General features: G+C 40.8%; 2 protein-coding genes across 3 annotated transcripts in view; one reads left to right on the top strand and one right to left on the bottom strand.

Annotated features, from left to right (window-relative positions):
- ppp3cca (protein phosphatase 3, catalytic subunit, gamma isozyme, a) overlaps window positions 1-2,282 on the top strand; it is a 38,722-nt gene extending 36,440 nt beyond the window's left edge. For both annotated transcript variants that reach the window (XM_056274294.1, XM_056274301.1), the window contains one exon: window positions 645-2,282. In XM_056274294.1, the coding sequence (XP_056130269.1) occupies window positions 645-805 (161 nt within the window). In that variant the 3' untranslated portion in view covers window positions 806-2,282. The remainder of the gene's footprint in view (window positions 1-644) is intronic.
- Window positions 2,283-3,486: 1,204 nt separating this feature from the next.
- Window positions 3,487-20,067, bottom strand: part of LOC130120195 (zinc metalloproteinase-disintegrin-like berythractivase) — a 32,488-nt gene continuing 15,907 nt past the window's right edge. Inside the window, exons 11-22 of the mRNA XM_056288828.1 lie at window positions 11,319-11,452; window positions 10,582-10,759; window positions 8,804-8,893; window positions 7,842-8,037; window positions 6,827-6,932; window positions 6,312-6,468; window positions 6,089-6,169; window positions 5,738-5,831; window positions 5,495-5,603; window positions 5,285-5,378; window positions 5,086-5,181; window positions 3,487-4,211 (exon numbers count right to left, since the gene is read on the bottom strand). Of these exons, the coding sequence (XP_056144803.1) occupies window positions 4,179-4,211; window positions 5,086-5,181; window positions 5,285-5,378; window positions 5,495-5,603; window positions 5,738-5,831; window positions 6,089-6,169; window positions 6,312-6,468; window positions 6,827-6,932; window positions 7,842-8,037; window positions 8,804-8,893; window positions 10,582-10,759; window positions 11,319-11,452 (1,368 nt within the window). The 3' untranslated portion in view covers window positions 3,487-4,178. The remainder of the gene's footprint in view (window positions 4,212-5,085; window positions 5,182-5,284; window positions 5,379-5,494; window positions 5,604-5,737; window positions 5,832-6,088; window positions 6,170-6,311; window positions 6,469-6,826; window positions 6,933-7,841; window positions 8,038-8,803; window positions 8,894-10,581; window positions 10,760-11,318; window positions 11,453-20,067) is intronic.

Below are 20,067 nucleotides of genomic sequence, written 5' to 3'. Positions count from 1 at the left end.
CCCAGTGACACTGATGCATAGACCCATCAGCACTTTGTTGTAAAGCAACACAGTAATAGAATCTCACAAAGAGTAAAAAAAACAACAACAACAGTGGCATATCCAGGCATGATGAATAGGAAGGTTATTTCAAGGGAGTGAAAATTTTTCACTGTCAGTTATCTGGTCGTGCAAGAGTGTCCTTGAGCCATTTTCCTTGTTTACAAACAAGGAAGCCATAAATCCACTTTTTTTTTCTGATTCAAATTTTTTTTTATCACTTCAATTAATTAATGCACATTATCTTTTTGAAACCAGTCACTGACAACTCTGTTTCTTATTTGCACATTTTTTCTTTGGGGGTTTCCTTGGCTGTTGGGACCTTACCGTAAGTCTAATTAAATGTGAGGTGTTTTACTGTAGTTTGTCCCACTGATGTTCAGACACTAGGAGTCATCTGTTACTTATGCATGTGATGTACCCACTGGTTGTCTGTACTGTGCCAGGCCAATGCTGTTTTTTGTGTTTACCATCTGACTTGTTTTCGTAATGAGGACCCTGAATTCCACAAGGAATCCAGTTTAATATAAACTGATCACAGCAAAATCCTATGAAAGTGTAGAGTTATCTCTAATTTTTCACTTTTCGTCCTTCTTTCCCTCCAGCCATTCAAGGCTTTTCTCCCACGAGGAAGATCCGTAACTTTGAGGAGGCACGTGGCCTGGACAGGATAAATGAGAGGATGCCCCCACGCAAAGATGGCCAGCAGCCAGATGGCACTACGGTTAATGCCAACTCCCCTAACAAGAACGGCACAGATGGATAGGTACAAAGACGCACAGTTCCCACCTTCCATCTCAGCCGAGCCCAAATCCCAAACTACTACAGTCTCAATCAGTTTCTCTCTTGCTCTCGCTCTCTTTCTGTTGCTCTTTTTCTCTCCCATTCAAACTGCCCGTCCATCTCCTGCTCACTCGCCCACAGTTGGACAGGAGTAGGAACTAAGCAGGAATTGAGGAGGTGGCAGTGCTGGGGGAACACTCAGCTGCTGAAAAAATACAAATGTGTAATTTGGGGAAAAATTTGAATCTTATTTATTTATTGAATGAATCATATTAGAGTATAAGTGCTGTGTAATAGCTTTAATTCGCTGAATGACTACATTTTGCAACTGTTTCTTGTTTTACTGTTCACTGAAGGTATAATGAATAGATAAATGTCAGAGTTGTTAAAAAAAATGACAATTACTGAGATGAAATAAGGATTGTATATATTTGAGTTGACCCAGACAGATAGAGGACCCTTTATTGTCTAAATGATCTAGTCAGTGTAAATTTGACTCAAAGTTTGTGTATTGTAGCTTTAAAACCCATTTGGATTTTTGCAGGCAGGCTTCTTGCCATATATATATATATATATATATATATATATATATATATATATTGTGTGTGTGTGTGTGTCAAGTGAAAGATACTTGATTATGTAATTATGTATTGAAAGAAGGAAACTGTAAGGGAAGTAGATTCGATCAGAAAATTGTCACAAAATGATTGTTTTATACCTCCAGGGGACGTACCACAGAGAGGTATTGTTGTAGTTTTATTTATAAGCTGTAAAAAAAGACTGATGAACCCTAAAATGACTAAATGGTCAATGCAGCAGCTTTTGCTAAGTGTTCTGTTCCAATATTTTGCCATCGCGGTCACTTATATGGTAACGTCAGTTTTTTCCTTTGTGAACTGCTATGAATTCTTCTGAGTGAAACCATTTTAAGGGTTGCTGATATTGCTGGCACTCACATGCTGTTGTTACTAAGTGTTCACTTGACAGCAGCTCAGAAGGCTCTCACTGCTCAACCAAAAAGGGATAATGTTCATGCGCTGTCTTATTCCACCACTGCAACCCGGCCCACCAAGGATGCTAGATCCCCCTCCTCAGTTGTTCTTTTTTATTTTATCAGACATTGAAGTTAAGGCAACCATTCATGGGTCGAGTACTGCATATGGAGATTATGGAGGAAAAAAAAACTTGCACCGAAACTGACCACCAAGGACTATTTAACTCTCACGATGCCCACTTGGACATTAGAGGATATTGTTACCTTTTTGAGGAAGTAAAACTATTGGCAGCATGGTACTCCCAACTGACTGATGTTTTATGTTTGTTTAGGAAATTCCAGTGGATTTAACAGCATAATTGAATTTAGTATTATTTGATGTCATCAAACACTTAAGGAAAAAAGGTGTGTGCATTAGTCTTGATGCATGCTCAACAATCCAGGTAAGAAAATCGAAGAAGGTTGAGTCAGTTCATCTGGATACGATGTTTATTGACAGATATGTTTCATCACTCAACTAAATGACATCTAAGATGTCACTTAGTTGAGTGATGAAACATATCTGTCAATAAACATTGTATCCAAATGAACTGATTCAACCTTCTTTGATGTGTGCATTAGTGTCTCCGTTGCTGACTGTGTATGCCGCTGCTTCTCCACGCTGGTAACTTACTGTAAGTGCGTAGAATAATGGACAAGTTTGAAGAACCAAAAAGTGGGTAACTGAGAAACAGAGGAGAGTGAGAGAGTCACTTCCTACTGGGATTTTTGAATGTTTTGAAAATGTTTCACAGCCGCTGCCGTCGCCACCTCCTCGCCAGCAGCTGTCTGTCAAAACCCCAACAGTACTGTAATCATCTCAGCCACGGCTGACTCACATTGAAGCAGGTGGTGATACCGAGGCTTGGGGAACGTTAACACCTCGCAGTCGCCACCCTGAGATTTGCCGCTGCTTCATTATCCTGATTAGTATTCTGCTGTGTTCTGCACAACTTCTTTCCATGTCCCCGTCTCTTCACACCCACGCCCAAACCCTTTAAAGAGCTGATTCCCCCCCCCCCCCCCCACATACGACAAAACTCAAAGTGGTGCTCTGACACGTCTGACTCTAATTCTGTTGTCTCATGACATTTAAAAAAAGCTTTAAGATTTGCTATGTTCTTGTGAATTTACCCCCTTTTTATAAAAAAAGAAAAAGAAAAGGCATTTGGGATTGTGTGCTGTGCCACCACCTCGGCCGCACATGTCATATGTGTCGGATGGTAGTTGAATTAAAAGTGTCCCATTCAAGTGTATGGAGAGACGTCAGTAAAATTTACACTGTTAATATCCATGTCCTTACTCTGTAACTGTTTCCGAAATGCAGTCGTTCACATTATGTCAGGCAGACTTCTGGGAAATGCTTATAAAGGTTTTTGGGGTTTACATTAAATTGAAAAGTAAGATTAAGGCTCTGATGGCCAACACACAGTATACTGACCTCTTGTCAGGTAGGCTCTCTACATATCCTCCAGAAAGTAAGAATATAGTTTGAAGAATAATTCGCTAGCCGTAAAAAAGAGAGGAGAAGAAATCTTTTCATTAAGTACCGTACTTGTCATGCGAGGCCATGAAATCTTTATGTACGTAGATGTATCACTTGAAAAATAAAATTCAAATACGGTCAGACCTGTTACTGGTTCTCTCTTGTCATGTGCTTGCCAACTCAAATGTTTTTTTACATGTTTTAATGAAACCCATATATTTTTTTTTGCAGTAAATTGCTTAACATGTATGCTGCTTTTTGTTTATAGTCACACATTGACACCTATACAATCATGTAGTTGGCATTGAAATGTTTTGCTAGATTATTGGGTGTGTGTGTGTGGGGGGGCTGCCTTGCCCAAAGGCACCTAAATGCAAACGGAGGGAGAGTTTTTACTATTTTTGTATTTAGACATGTTGGACAGCGTCCGATGTCACAGAAATGAGTCAAACTATCAAGACCATCACAACAGATTATTCCAAGCTACATATGTATGGACTCCCTTCTTTCGAACCTGCTTTGTTTTATTATGAACACTATAAATAAATCTCAAACACTATATTTATAAGCAGTATTCTGTAACAAAGCATTGACAGATAAACAGATAAAGTGTGCAAAATGACATGGCTCATATTTCGGGGGGTGGGGGTGGTGCATTTTTGCAGCTTATCTCCTAACCTTACAGGTTGGGTTTGTGTGCAATTTGGAGAAAAAGATATGTCCACATGATTCAAAGTCTGTAGGAAGGATGTTGATAACACCGCTCTCTGCCCTGCATTGCCAGCAGACCTGCACTGGGAATGCAGCATAATAGTTGGGTGGCACTGCAACCAAAGATCAGACCTTTGGAGGAGGAACTGGTCTCAAAGCCTGGGGAGAGAAGAATGGATGAGTTAATTGAGTAATGATAACCATATCCATCGTTCCCAAGGTGCCTGTCTGTGTAATAGAGCCAGAACGTCAGAGATTGCCCTGTGACTTGGAGGTCAAATCTTAGAAACCCACAACAGCCAGTTAGTGTTCAGTAAAGTTGAAGTGTTCCTGAGGTACTCGGTAAATACTGGGCCTGGAAATCGGCAAGTAACCCCCGATTCAATGTTACAATGATATTTTAGTTACAATTTGATACATAGTACAATTTTTTAATTATCAAAATATTATAGATGCTATAATTCGATATTACAATCTTTTTAAGGCTCCATTAACTCTCACATACTGTGTAAAATGTGAAAACTGCAGTCATCTGAGAAAATGTATGACAAAATGCATTTTTGCTACAAAAGCTTAAAACATGACTACACTTGCCTTGTTAAACATTCAGACATTCAGAGATATAGAAATCATTAAATCAGACCTCTTCTCAGCACCTGTTCGTACTTCATCAGTGCGGTTCAGGGGAAACACTGCAATGTTAAAAGTGTCATGGCTTTGTGTCGCAATATGCTCTGAATAATTTTTTCCCAATGTCTGGCGAACACCAGTGTTATGATATAGCTATCCATCCATCCATCCATCCATCAATTATCTGAACTGCTTATCCTGCTCTCAGGGTCACGGGGATGCTGGAGCCTATTCCAGCAGTCATTGGGCAGCAGGCAGGGAGACACCCCGGACAGGCCGCCAGGCCATCACAGGGCCCACACACACATTCATACCTAGGGACAATTTAGTGTGGCCGATTCACCTGCCCTACATCTGTATATAATGTGGATACCCATCTAAATCCCCCTAAAAATCCCATTACCTGTCGTGCAGCTACGTAGTTCTGGGCAGGGGGTTTTGGTTTGTTCCCTGCTGGAGGCGGTGGAGGTGGAGCTCCTTTGGGTCTTACAATTTTGGTCTGTAAATGTAAGAGATTTGTCAGCACATAAACACATCAGATTGGCACTCAGGGAGCAGTCATTTTATATATATACCTGTCCTGACATATTCCAGCACTTTACCTGTGGAATCGCAGTGCTTTGACTGGGAACTGGTCTTTGGTTGTGGTTGAAGGTAGGGTTGTCCATTGCATGGTGCTTCTTCTGGGTGACCACACTGTTAAATGTGAGAGAACTGTTAAAAGTGCTAATCTATAAACTTGATAAAAGATGAATGTTTGCAGCCAATAATTCCTCTGTGACATTACATGGGCTGACATTTGTTTGACTTACGTTGTCGGTAAGGTGGGACCTTGGCGTCTCTTCCAGAGGAACCCTACAGCTCCAGCGATAGCACCCAGAATCAACAGCGAAATGACCACCGCTATGGCCGTCACCCCCTCTGCAGAGAGCCAACAACACGAGATCGTGTCAAGTGCAAACAAAATTGAAGTATAAAGTTTGTGAGAATGAAGTACATGGTGTTGAAATGGCACTTAATATTTGCTGTTGAAAACCTCTAGGTTGTGATCTTACCTGTCGAAAGGCCACTGGCGCTTCCGTCCTTTGTATCACAGTTCGGAGGCAACCACCCAGGTTCACATTGACACAGGCTTTTGTGATTACACACCTGAGGAACACAAAAGTTGATTTTTGTTCTGAGCTTTCTATATGTGAAATACCTCAGACGGGCTTTTCAGGCAGGTTGTGTTAAGGTGTTTGAACTTTGCACATATCGGTGTGCACCATCAAGCTGTTAGATGTTAATGTCTCTGCAGCAGTGTCGCTAAGACAAAATGTCTGACCAACTATTACACTTGTTGGTTAAACTTAGTGTGATTGTTATCTGGTTTGTTGCAGGGTTGGACAGTGTAGGTCTGTTCTTACAGCATAGCCTGGACATTTTGCCGAACAGTTAACAGCTCTATAGGCCATCTGGAGATCCACACATTCATTTTGGCTGCACACCTTAAAGAAAAAAGAAAAAAAAGACAGACATTTACGTTGACTGCCCTCCCTAGCTGACACTTATCAAACATGCCTCGTGACTACCAGGACAAATAACAGTAAAGACATCCTCATTCTATAAGGAGCATAGAGGTCTTTTCACCTTTCCTTCTCCACATTTCGTCCCAGTGTCCACCTGGCCGTTGTCGCTTTTGTAGTCTTTGAAGAAAGCAGCCTTGCAGTTGCTGAACGTGACCATGATGCCATAGTTTGGGTTTGCATTACCGTTGCTGCAGAAGAGCTTCCCACACATTACATCTCTTAAAGGGGGAGAAAAGGTCTGTCAGGTCTGTATGCATATAATTAAAATTAATTGTATGCACAGTTATTACATACTGTGTTGTTTGACCAATAGTTAACGAAGTCTGTTGAACATCAAAAAGAAAAACTTGAGACCACAAATCTCCCAAAAAATTGTTTCATAGCATTTTGTGGTAGAACTATTCACTTTTAAACTTCAACACTGCATATCAGGTTGGAGAAAACCTATCGTGGATATTCTGGATTTATTTCATATGTTGATTCTGTGATTTGTAAAATGAAAAATCCAATAAATATAAGTAAAAAAAAAAAAGTGGAGCCTGACAAAATATCCCTCTATGATGGGAGGAGACTCACTGTGGCTGACAGGGGATGAACTGGTTGTTTGGGGGCCGTTTGCAGAAGGCGTAATAGACACCTCTTCTGTTGTTGTTGTAGCAGGATTTACTGGCCTCTACAGCAGCTGGAGAAAGGGATGCATTACATGTTAATGCAAGTTTTATCCATTTAACATCTCTTACATAGAAATTCTCCCTGTACCACTGTGCATATTACTGTATAGTAGCTAAGTCTGAATTGGGCTCAAAAAGCTAATGAAGGATCTTAAAAGCTGAAATCTAGGATTTTTCTCCATTAATGAATACTCATATTTTACGCAATACTAATTGGCATTTTTACCGTGGTTGGAGACACTCTTCATATACCGCTGTTGAAACTTTTGACCAGTTAGTGTAAGAACTACAAACATGTTCCTTCTCAACCAGAAAAAAAAAGAATTGAAATGTGATGAGAATATGGCAATACATCTGTTAGACAGCTAATCTACCAATTCTATAATCAATATTATGGTAGAACAGTGTTCACATATAGTTTTGTGTAATTTGTAATGCATTTGATTGTCTGTGTTAGCTGTGGTCCCAGGATCCAATTTTACAAGGGTGGGAGCTGTTTACTGCTGAGTTGATGGCACACCAACCACAATGCCTGCTACACCTTGTTTGTAGTTCTCGCTGCCAGAGGGAGGGACAGAGAAAAACCACAGATTTCAGCTTTAACTTGCCTATTTATGACTAAGCCCTGATCTAAAGGTATTAACTTTTAGGAGGACCGTGCATGTTTAGACAGTTGGATGTCTCTTCTTGTGAATTTTCTGCCCTGTTTTAATCAAGCACTACTTTTGCCACTTTAACAAGAACAATTAATGAATTAAGCATTCAACTTACAGCTTTTTGTTAATGGGATTATTGTTGCCATCACTTGCAGCTAATGAAACTTTCCCTCCCCCACAAACAACCACTGAACGCAGTCCTGGAGGACATTTTATGGAGGTACAAGGCAAAGTGACGAGTCTCCTGGCCTCTAAGATACCTACTTGGCCCATACATCTTCACACACTGGTCTGCCCTCTTTGGACATTGTCCATTGTAGCAGTAGCCTTGTCCTCCATCACAGGGAAAGCCGTTCACAGTGAAGACGTCCTCGGGACAGGTGGAGCTTTCCCCATCGCAGTACTCTGCAAGGTCGCAGTCGTCATTCTTTCTACGGCACTCTCTGGACCGAGGTAGGATCTGTGGAAAGTTGGAGTCACATTAACACCATTGAGGCTATATTGTGTCTTAAATAGTTAACATTAAAAATGCAGACTCACTTTTATACTTCAATTTACTCACATGCAGTGACCCCCTATGGCATTGTCTAGATGAAAGGTACAAAAATACTATGTTGTCTTGCGAAAGACCCACAGTATCATTTGGCACAAAATGACCACTTTAAATACTTAAAATGGACATTTTGGAGATATGCCTATGCATGCTAAAAACATGTAAAATGCTCATATTTTGGTGCTAATCAAATTTAAAGAGGCAACGGATAAGACTTAAGGGGCAATAGCTCAATTGAGGCATAGGGAGAGGTATTTCATTCAAATGATTTCTGCCTAAGGTGAAGGTACAAATTCCATTTACACTGTTTTGCACTTCTCCAACTCCATTTCAGTCATATGTTTAAATCTGACACTTCAGAGACAGACTACAAAGTTAACCTTTCTGATAGAGATCATGATTATGCATCATGTATTCAAAAGTGTTCAAGATCTGCAACCATTTTAGATGGGGTACTACATTTTTGGCCTTGGGCTCAGAAATCAAGGGCCATCTTAACAGGTTAAAAAGGGATTTATGGGCTTTTGGGTTGATGAGAAACAGCAAAATAAAATATTCTCTGAGTGGTTGTTATCCACCATAGGCCCACCAGAGGGCCGTAGCATTGAAAATTAAGAGTAAAAAATAAAACTAATGCAAAAGGTTGAAAGAAGGGTGTAATCTTTTGACACACCTTGCAGTCCCCGCAGCACTCTCCTGCAGCACACTGCGAGCCCTCGGTGAGTGTGCAGGTGGTGGCGTTGCAGCACGGGTTTATACATTCCTAGATGAATCGTACAATTATTATCAAGTTGTTTTATTGTAATGGTCACAGTATACGGCTTCTATGGCATTTTTAACCTTTTCTATGACAATCTCATCCCCTTTGTGTGTTGTCGCTCAGATTAAACCATAACAATATTAATATACTGCAGTGACATTGGTTTTTATGGGAATGCCAGTATAAAGTCTGTGCTAGTTGATTTAAAAGAGCATGCTAGGGATGCTAGGTCTGCACAGTTCATTAAAAAAACAAAAAACAAACTGCTGATTAGCTCTATTTCAAAATGACAGAAGCTTTTTATATAGCTTCAAAACTGTAAATGCCAAACAGACTTTCTACTAAGCAGTGTATTTTACATTTACAGTTCCATCTACTCATTAGGCAGACACTTTTAACCAAAGCGTTTAACAAGACACTCAGCAATTGGCAGACAAATTAGTGTTACCAACTGGCATAGACCTCTACATAGTAATCATATCATAGTAGTACCATATGAAGTAGCAGCAGTACAATTGCCACATAGTAATCATATCAAAGTAATACTATATGAAGTAGTGGTCATGCATTTACCACAGAGTAAGCATATCAAAGTAATACTATATGAAGTAGCAGCAGTAAATTTGCCACATAGTAATCATATCAAAGTAGTACTATAAGAAGTAGCAGCAGTAAATTTGCCACATAGTAATCATATCAAAGTAGTACTATAAGAAGTAGCAGCAGTAAATTTGCCACATAGTAATCTTATCAAAGTAGTACTATAAGAAGTAGTGGTTGTGTATTTGCCACATAGTAATCACCACTGCAAAGTGTATGTCAAGTTGAATGCATACGAGTACATTTTGATGATATATACAGAGCAATATGATACAAATCAGGTTACATATCATTACTCAAATTGCACAAATCACACAAGTTGAACACACAAGTTGCACACAAGTTGAACACAGGAATAGGCATGGCTCCTTTGATTTATCCAACAAACATGTCTGAACACATCACCACCATAGCACTGTTCTTTCACTGGCATGCATGGATGAATAGGAATTACACAATTATGTATTTTTCATACGCTGTGATGACCTGGAATGTAAACAGTCTGCAGTGCTTGAGAGCCACTAGATTTTATGACTCCATGTAAAGTCCATAAAATGTAAACTAGTTTTGCTCAAGTGTGGGTAGAAGATGATTACTGATGATTGCAAAAACATTAGTCAAATGGCATTCCATAACCTTGAATATTACCTGGCTGTGTCAGGACAAGAACAATAGGCAAGACCAGGTGGAGGCTAATGTTCAGTCTTATTCTCTCAAAAGTACTCAACTGAAGGCAGATGTTTCCAACTTCACCCCACACACAATTTAATGTTAAAGGTAACGCACCATGAAAAACCAACCCTTTAATGTAAAAGGAAAACATCTTGAATTTACTGCTATAGTTCTGATAATTGGACCACAAGTCAAACCTAATACGGCCTAAATGCGGTAAATTTGTTGTGACCTACTGAGTCTATTTTCATCTATTAAAAGGGAGATTTTCATACATTAACAGGTACGTGCATAACCAGGGGTAGTGTTCTGCTTGTTGCCCCTTATTTTGACCTTGCTGTGGTTTCTTAGTGAGTGTGCAGTTGAAAAGCATTTGAAAGTCAGTTACATTTGTAGAGTGAATGATTGTTCAATTTTACCTCTACGGTGCCACAGTCACACTCCTCTCCCGTCTCTAAAAACCCATTTCCACAGACAGGGGGAGACACCAGCTCTTTGTTGTCCGGCTTATTCAGCAGACACTGGGGGTTTCGAGACAACAGGAAACTGTCGTAGTAGTTTGTGCTGCAGCTACTGAAAGACCGAGGAATGTCCCAGCTGAGGAAAACATCACCATTTCCTTATTACTTTCAAGGGCACGATCTTTGAACATGCAAGCTTCAACTCAACAGACACCGGATAGCTGGACTGAGCAATGACAAAATCAAACATCATGATACTGTTGACTGATTACCTTGATATCAATAATGTGACAATATTTTGGGGGATAACTATCAGTGCTTTCATGTTTATACTAAAGCAAAGTGAGAAATTATCATTAGTAATGTGGATATGATGATCAAACAGGTAGAGACACTCATTGTTCATTTCACTCAGCTAAAACAGTTGAAAAGGTTCAGAAAATTGAACCACATTACTGTAATGGAGTCTTTACGACCAGGGAAAGACAACATTTAAGTTACATCACCATACTACCATAGCCAAAATTCCAGACCAGATCTTGTCTCAAGTCATGATGTTGATATTATGTTAATATACTGCCCTGCTCTACTGGGTAGCTACCATGTCTTTTAAAACACAGCAACACATCATAAGCATGAGCTACTTCTAAAAACAAACCTTGTGACGGACCTGTTTTATGTTTATTTGTTCTTACCTTAGGGCTGCTGCCATAATGCAGCTTTTCGCAGAACAAACACATTTGCTTGAGTCATCGTGGTGCATGCCCAGGTTGTGGCCCATCTCATGGGCCATTGTGGCACCCACTGCAATAGACCTTGAGTTGTGATCCTGTAGAGTAACCAACCAGCATCAGTTCATGTGCATTATCTCTTTAGAGTATTTATCATTTACAAGTGATTATATTCCAGTGTACCACAAGGTTATCTTAACAGAACATGCTTTACAAAAAGGGTCCCCTGCTTCAATTTTCATTTCTGATTATATACCAATTAAAATTTATTAAAGAGGCAGTAAGCAATTTTTTCTACTTTTTTTGAGCTGACAAAATGTTGGCGTGGGCTTAGGATGGTAGAACTGATTGCCCTGGATATAAATTCAACAAAAAAGAGATGCATCGGGTGTCTGGGTAGCGTAGTGGTTTATTCCATTGCCTACCACCACGGGGATCGCCAGTTCGAAATCCCTGTGTTACTTTCGGCTTGTTCAGGCGTCCCTACAGACACAATTGGCTGTGTCTGCAGGTGGGAAGCCGGACGTGGGTATGTGTCCTGGTCGTTGCACTAGCGCCTCCTCTGGTTTGAGATTTGTGCAGTGTCTTATAACTTTATAGTATAGTAATAATACTAATAGTAATACAAATAATAATAATAATGATGATGATGATAACAACAATACCATAGCATTAAATTAGCATGAGGTGTACGTTCTATTATAATTACCTATCGTTTTACTTGGACAATTAGTGTTTTGTATTAGATTCCAGTTGTTTAGTAGATCTGATCCATGGGATGTTGTGTGTTTGTTCATGTTGTCATTTCATGCATAACACTAACTGTAAACAATACACACCCCTTCTGTCCTGTAATAAAATGTATAATAGATGGAAGTCTGTGGAAAACACAAATAAATACTCAGCAATATGTAAAAGCTGTGAGTGAAAGCAACGAGGAAAGCCTACTATAGACGTTTATGAACTACTGAATATAGTAGTGAGTTCATAAACAGTTCATGCATGTAGCCTGTAGTAGTCTGACATTAAAATGAGGAGAACAGCCTGTAGACTGTGGTACATCACACTGTGACATGAATAAAAAGTTGCCCACCCCAAATCTCTTGATTGCCGCCCCAATTAAAGCAGTCTGAAACCGGGCCTGTTTCGGGGTAGTTATTGTTTTTACTTATGCAATAGAAAAGGGTGCGGTCTAGAGAGATATCATCAACTCTTGTGGCACAGATATGTAGATGTATACTGTGATGCAATTAGTTTTTATTTTTTCCGCAACTAAGAAAAGGGATACCTCCCCCTCAAAATGTTTTCAAGTTCAAAATTAGAATACTTTTGGTCAACTTTTTTTTTCAAAAGTGTTTTTATTGGAGATGTGTGTGTCGGCCCTGTGATGGCCTGGCGGCCTGTCCAGGGTGTCTCCCCGCCTGCCGCCCAATGACTGCTGGAATAGGCTCCAGCATCCCCACGACCCTGAGAGCAGGATAAACGGTTCAGATCATGGATGGATGGAAGGTACAAATACAGTATCCAATTGTAATAAATAAGAGGAAACTCACATGGAGTGAGCTCTGGAGTACGGAATCAAACAGGCTGAGTTTCATCATCAAAGCCACATATGATGTCCTGCCCTCTCCCACAAATCTAAATCTCTGGTTTGGAGAGAATCCATCTTGCTCCCTGTGTACAGCCCCAGCAACCCTCAAGCACATCTTGGTTGGCTGCAAGACCAGCCTTACCCAAGGCAGACACACCTGAAGACCCAATCAGGTGCTCAGGTGCTTGGCAGCGGAACTCGAGCGCAAGAGGGTTTCCATCAATGCCCAACCCTTCAACAACCAGAAAGGGCCCCGGCGTTTTCCAGCTTTTGTTCGGGAAGGGGATAAACTGAAGGCCAACCCTTCACTTCCCAATTTAGGCTCACAGAACTCAGCCAGGGATTGGGAAATGCGAGTGGACTTAGGCCAGAAGCTTCCCGACAGAGATCGCAACAACCACCTTGCGACCAGGCACGGCGTTATGGGTGGGCCTGACGGTCCTAGGCCCGCCCACTTTTCACCAGGCCCACCCTACAATTTTCCTACCCCAAAAAAAAAAATTTTTTTTACAAATTTTCATTAAGTCATAAATGATTCGAAATCAGCCAATAATCGCATGATTTTGTGCTAAAAATAGTTTTTATAAACATAATTTTATATGTTGATGTTCATGCGTAAGCAAGTTCATGAGACACATGATGTGATGTTCGACGCCGGCGGGATAGGCTAGGCTAGGCTAGGCTAGGCTAGTTCCAGCTGCCATACCATGAAATGCCTTTGCAATGCAGCCGACTTTGTTGCTAGATGGTCTGAGGCTGAGCCATGTAAAAAAGAAAGGCCGATGTTCATTACTACAGGACGCCTAATCTGTGACGACAATAAATTGTTTAATGCATCTTCTCTGTGTGCCTTTATGAAATCGAAAAAACCCGATGTTAATGAAATCATCTAGCATAGCCCATTGTCTTGTGATCATAGAGATGTGTAGACTGCGATTGATAGTGATTGATAATGAACTCTAGTATGATGTCTTTACATGACAGATAACGTTATGAGCGAGTTCTGAATACTGGCTCGCTGCTCTGCTCGCGTTACTCAGGCGTCCCAATTCAATTCATTTAAACCTCCTTCCCAAAGGGGACTTTGCATGCCCTACGCAACGCTATAATACCAAACTGCACCACTCTAGGTAGCGCGTAGGGTGGGTATCGGGACAGGGCCTTTGATTGGGCTGTGGTTGCTTGGTCACAGACCTGTTGCGCCCTCTATTGGTCGGGCAGTGATAGAATTATAGTTCAAAATGGTCACTCACTGGCTTTCATTGTTGGCAAGTGATGGTACCGCTGCTGTTCAAGCAATATATATTTTGCACTGAGTAATTTTTAACATTTTGGCTCATTTTGTCAATGTTGCATGAATTATGAGGTTGTTTTTTTTTGTGATTACATTTGTTATTCTATCTAGCTCGATTTTGGTCTCAAAATGCACCAAATTGATGCATTTAAATTGACAATATTGAAAAAATTTCTGCCGGGGGAGCATGCCCCCGGACCCCCCTAGGGAATTCCAGGCCCATCCATAATGGGCCTGGCCCATCCAAAACGGAAATTCTGGAGCCGTGCCTGCTTGGAACCAGACCTCGTCCTCTGGTCCAATTCTTGCCAGCTCGCTTACATCATTGAGCTGACAGTCCCCTGGGAGGATGCAGTTGATGAAACGTACGAGCGTAAGAAGCTGCGGTACGCCACCTAGCAGCCAAAGCAGAGGACAGAGGCTGGAAGGTGAAGGTGCTCCCTGTGGAGGTGGGTTGTAGAGGCTTTGTTGCCAGCTCCACAGCAAAACTCCTGAGGGAACTAGGAGTCAGGGGGCAGGCCCACAGGAGAGTGATCAAAGAGCTAGCCAACACTGCTGAGAGGACTAGCCTCTGGATCAAAAGGAGAGACGCCGTCTGGGCTGCCAGGGTGAACAGCTAACCACAGGTCACACACCCAGGACCGATCAACCTGTGGTGGGCCTGCCTCAGCGGAGGGTATCTTGTGATAAAAGGCCGAAACACCCAGTGATGCTGAGGTACACAACTGATGATGTGTCCTGGTGGTGGCAATGTCGCCTTGGCAGGCATCTCCAGTTTAATTCCCACCGAAACTGTTGCAGTGCAAACACTAGGGATTTTAACAACCAGTCCTTTTTTTTTAAATCTTCCACATTTTATATTTTTAGAAGAAATGCAAAACAAACAGAACAGACAAAACAACAGATGACCCCCCCCCCCCACCATGCCTTAGGAGTATCGGAAAATAAAATGACAATACCATATGTCAATCTCATCTCTTCATAATAGGTTCACGGGTTTACATTGATTAAGTCGCATAGGCAAGAGCATTAAAAAATGTACATTTGTAAAATACATGTAAAAAGTAAGCAAGCCAGCCAAAGCTGCAAGGGTATAGATGAATACTGACAAATTCAGCATAGTTTTGATAGAATTAGGACAGATCTCTCATCACCATCTGATCTCTACTCCGAGGGTAATACAGACAGGTTTGCAAAATAGGAAAGGAAAGGCTGCCATTTGGAGTAAATACATTCTTTTGATCCCCTCAAAGTATATTTATTTTTTTTCTAGTCAAATATGACATTATATCTTTCAACCACTCAGAATGTGATGGTGATGAAGGAGATTTCCAGGCAAAAAGAATCCTTCAGCAAGCCAGACGACTTATGAATGCAATAATATCACTTTGTTTAGTGTTCAAGGATAAGAACAAATTATTTGTTGATATTCCAAATATGGCGATTTGTGGATTTGGTTCAATGGGGACTCCTAAGACATCTGAAAAGGTGTTGAAAACTAAAGACCAATAATTTTGAAGTGCAGAGCATGACCAAAACATATAGGTCAGATCTGCGGGTGAGTGAGAGCAATGGTCACACCATGAATCTAAGCCTGGATATACAGTGGCTTGCAAAAGTATTCATACCCCTTGAACTTTTCCACATTTTGTCACGTTACGACCACAAACATAAATATATTTTATTGGAATTTTATGTGAAAGACCAACACAAAGTGGCACACAACTGTGAAGTACAAAGAAAATTACACATGATTTAAAAAAATTTTTTACAAATAAAAAAATGAAAAGTGCGGTGTGCAAAAGTATTCAGCCCCCTTTTCTCTGAGTGCAACCAATTGCCTTCAGAAGTTGCCTGATGATTGCTGAATGATCGAATGTTGACCGAATGACTAAATAGAGTCAACCTGTGTGTAATCTAATCTCAGTACAAATACAGCTGTTCTGTGACGGCCTCAGAGGTTTGTTAAGAGAATATTGGGGAGCAAACAGCGTCATGAAGTCCAAGGAACACACCAGACAGGTCAGGGATAAAGTTGTGGAGAAGTTTAAAGCAGGGTTAGGCTATAAAAATATTTCCCAAGCTTTGAACATCTCACGGAGCACTGTTCAATCCATCATCCGGAAATGGAAAGAGTATGGCACAACTGAAAACCTACCAAGACACGGCCGTCCACCTAAACTTACAGGCCGAACAAGGAGAGCACTGATCAGAGATGCAGCCAAGAGGCCCATGGTGACTCTGGACGAACTGCAGAGATCCACAGCTCAGGTGGGGGAATCTGTCCACAGGACAACTATTGGTCGTGCACTGCACAAATCTGGCCTTTATGGAAGAGTGGCAAGAAGAAAGCCATTGTTAAAAGAAAACCATAAGAAGTCCCGTTTGCAGTTTGCCAGAAGCCATGTGGGAGACACAGCAAACATGTGGAAGAAGGTGCTCTGGTCATATGAGACCAAAATTGAACTTTTTGGCCTAAATGCAAAACGCTATGTGTGGCGGAAAACTAACACTGCACATCACTCTGAACACACCATCCCCATTGTCAAACATGGTGGTGGCAGCATTATGCTCTGGGGATGCGTCTCTTCAGCAGGGACAGGGAAGATGGTCAGAGTTGATGGGAAGATAGATGGAGCCAAATACAGGGCAATCTTGGAAGAAAACCTGTTGAAGTCTGCAAAAGACTTGAGACTGGGGCGGAGGTTCACCTTCCAGCAGGACAATGACCCTAAACATAAAGCCAGGGCTACAATGGATTGGTTTAAAACAAAACATATTCATGTGTTAGAATGGCCCAGTCAAAGTCCAGACCTAAATCCAATTGAGAATCTGTGGCAACATCTGGAAACTGCCGTTCACAAACGCTCTCCATCTAATCTGACTGAGCTTGAGCTATTTTGAAAAGAAGAATGGGCAAAAATTTCAGTCTCTAGATGTGCAAAGCTGGTAGAGACATACCCCAAAAGACTTGCAGCTGTAGTTGCAGCAAAAGGCGATTCCACAAAGTATTGACTCAGGGGGGCTGAATACTTTTGCACACCGCACTTTTCAGTTTTTTATTTGCAAATTTTTTTAAAAATCATGTATAATTTTCTTTGTACTTCACAATTGTGTGCCACTTTGTGTTGGTCTTTCACATAAAATTCCAATAAAATATATTTATGTTTGTGGTCGAAACGTGACAAAATGTGGAAAAGTTCAAGGGGTATGAATACTTTTGCAAGCCACTGTAGCTCAGCTAGCCTGGATTTACTAAAATGGATTCTATGTAAAACTTTAAATTGAATGAGTGTTAGGCTGGCACATGATGAGGAGGAGTTTACCCATCTCAACGCTCCCTCCCAATAGTCATCTGTTAGCTCAATATCTAGTTCCTTCTGCCAGTGTGCTTTGAGTTTCTGAATTGAATGATTTTCTAAGCTTACAAGGCTCGCATACAAGAATGATATTAGCCCTTTTTGAGCAGAGAGGATAGGGTTTAACATATTTTCCCAAGCGAGTTGGGGTGGAAGAGAAGGAAATGAGGTAATTTTTTATGTATAAAATTACGTACTTGAAGAAACCTAAACATATTGGAGTGAGGTAAATTGTATTTTTTTATGTAGATCATTGAAGCAGGGAAATGTGTCATTGTGAAATAAATCTTTAAAACATTGTAGACCTACATCTTTCCACTTAGAAAAAGTAGTCAAGGGTTGAGGGAGGGAATAGATGATAGATTTGTAGTGACGTCGGAATTGGATCCAGATTTTTAAAGTAGAAAGTGCTATAGGGTTTGAGGTGTAGCGAGATGGTTTTATAGGGAGTGATTAAAAGACTAATGCTGGAAGTGAAGACAAGCGACATGATTAAACCTCTAATAAGCACCAACTAGATTCTGGTGCGTGGAGCCAAAATTATATTTTTTGTATATTCACTGCCCAGTCGTAACAGATAAAAACGGGGAAGAGCTAAGCTACCCATTTCTTTGTTTTGTTGAAGCAGAATATGGCTAATTCTGGGGTGTTTGCCTCCCCAAATAAAATGGCTGAAAAAATGTTTTAGGGAGGAATATAGGGAGACACTGAAAAACATATAAAAACCTTGGGAGAATGTTTATTTTTACTGACTGGATTCTACCAGTTAATGATAGTGGCAGGCTACTCCATCTATTGAAAACAAGTTTCATTTGATTTAGCAGTGGGGTGACATTTGCTGTGTAAAGAGAGGAGAGGTGAGCAAGTAATTTTAATACCAAGATACTTAAAACCTGAATAGGATAAGTGACATGGAATTGAAGCGTGTCGAATTTGTAGGGCTTTCTCGTTGATGGGGAAGCATTCACTCTGATTAAAGTTTAATTTGTACCCAGAAAATGACCCAAAATCCTCAAGGAGTGAGACAATTGTTAATGTACAAGATTCAGGGTCAGTTAAGTACACTAATGAATCATCTGCATACAAAGCCACATGGTGCTCAACCCTTCTGTTCTCACACCTTGCAATAATGGTGAAGTCCGTAGTACTACGGAAAGTGGTTCGATGGCTATAGCGAAAAGCAGTGGGGATAGGGGGCACCTCGGACGACTTCCCTTAGAGAGATTAAAGAATGGAGACCTTATAGAGTTAGTGCAGACCGAAGGTTGTGGTGAGGAATAGAGAAGACGGATCCATGCGATAAGATTATTACCAAAACCAAATTTGTCAAGTACCGTGAATAAATAGCCCCGTTCAATTCGGTCAAAGGCCTTCTCCGCATCTAGGGATATGACCACTTCCGAAGAAGAGTTGTTGCTGGGAGAGCAGATAATATTTAAAAGTTTACAAATATTTGAGAATGAATCCCGATTTTTTTATGAAGCCCGTTTGGTCTTCAGAGATTACATTTGGAAGAATTGATTCTAAGTGGAGAGCAAACACCTTTGCAATGATCTTGACATCTACATTAAGAAGTGAGATTGGACAAAAGGATCCACAGTTAGTGGAGTCCTTGTCTTTCTTAAGTAGAAGGGATATAGATACTTGATAGAGTGTCGAAGGTAACTGACTTTTTTCAATTGAGTCTTGGAACAAATTAAGCAAAAGAGGAGAGAGCTTGTCAGCAAACTTCTTATAGAAATGGTAGATAACCATCTGGACCCGGCATCTTCCCACTCTGTATTGATCTTATAGCTGTAACAATTTCTGCCAGACCTACTGGCCTCTCCAAATCTGAGGCAAGATCCTCACTAATTGTTGGAAATACTTAATTTGTTTAAAAAAATTATAATTTCGGAATTGTCTACTGGTGCTTCATAAGTATATAAAGTGGAGTACAATGATGTAAAAAATTTGTTAATCTCTTTAGGAGCTGTCACCAGGTTATTACCAGGGTCCTTCACCTGAGGTATACTTTTTCTCCATACTCATAATAAAAACCACGAGAATGGAGTAATGGGTGCTCTGCCTTATTCGTTCGCTAGGCTGGCGCTGATATCTGGGTAGATATAAATCTTGTGCCCTCGGTAGAACAGCTGTTCCCTTTTCCTGCGAGTGATGCATTCCTCATCTTGGAAGTAGTGGAAAAAGCACAGTAAAAGGTCTTGCCCTCCCGTTTTCAGATGTTGGTGGTTCCAGAGCCTTGTGTGCACAGTCAAGGATGGGTGGGGTGGGACAAACGTCTTTTCCAAACACTTGCACGAGAAATTCTGATATGAATTTCACCGGGTTGGTGCCTTCATTTTTTCCTGTCCGAGACATATTTTCAAGGTCATTGGTCTTGGCTATATACTGGGTTTTCTCCAACTCGAGAGCAGCGCATTTTGTTTCCAGTGCCACCAGTCTGTCGCTGTAGTTTGATAGTGTGTG

This window comes from Lampris incognitus, chromosome 1 (genome assembly GCF_029633865.1).
Source record: "Lampris incognitus isolate fLamInc1 chromosome 1, fLamInc1.hap2, whole genome shotgun sequence".
NCBI lineage: Eukaryota > Metazoa > Chordata > Actinopteri > Lampriformes > Lampridae > Lampris > Lampris incognitus.
This window is presented reverse-complemented; position numbering and strand designations above follow the sequence as displayed.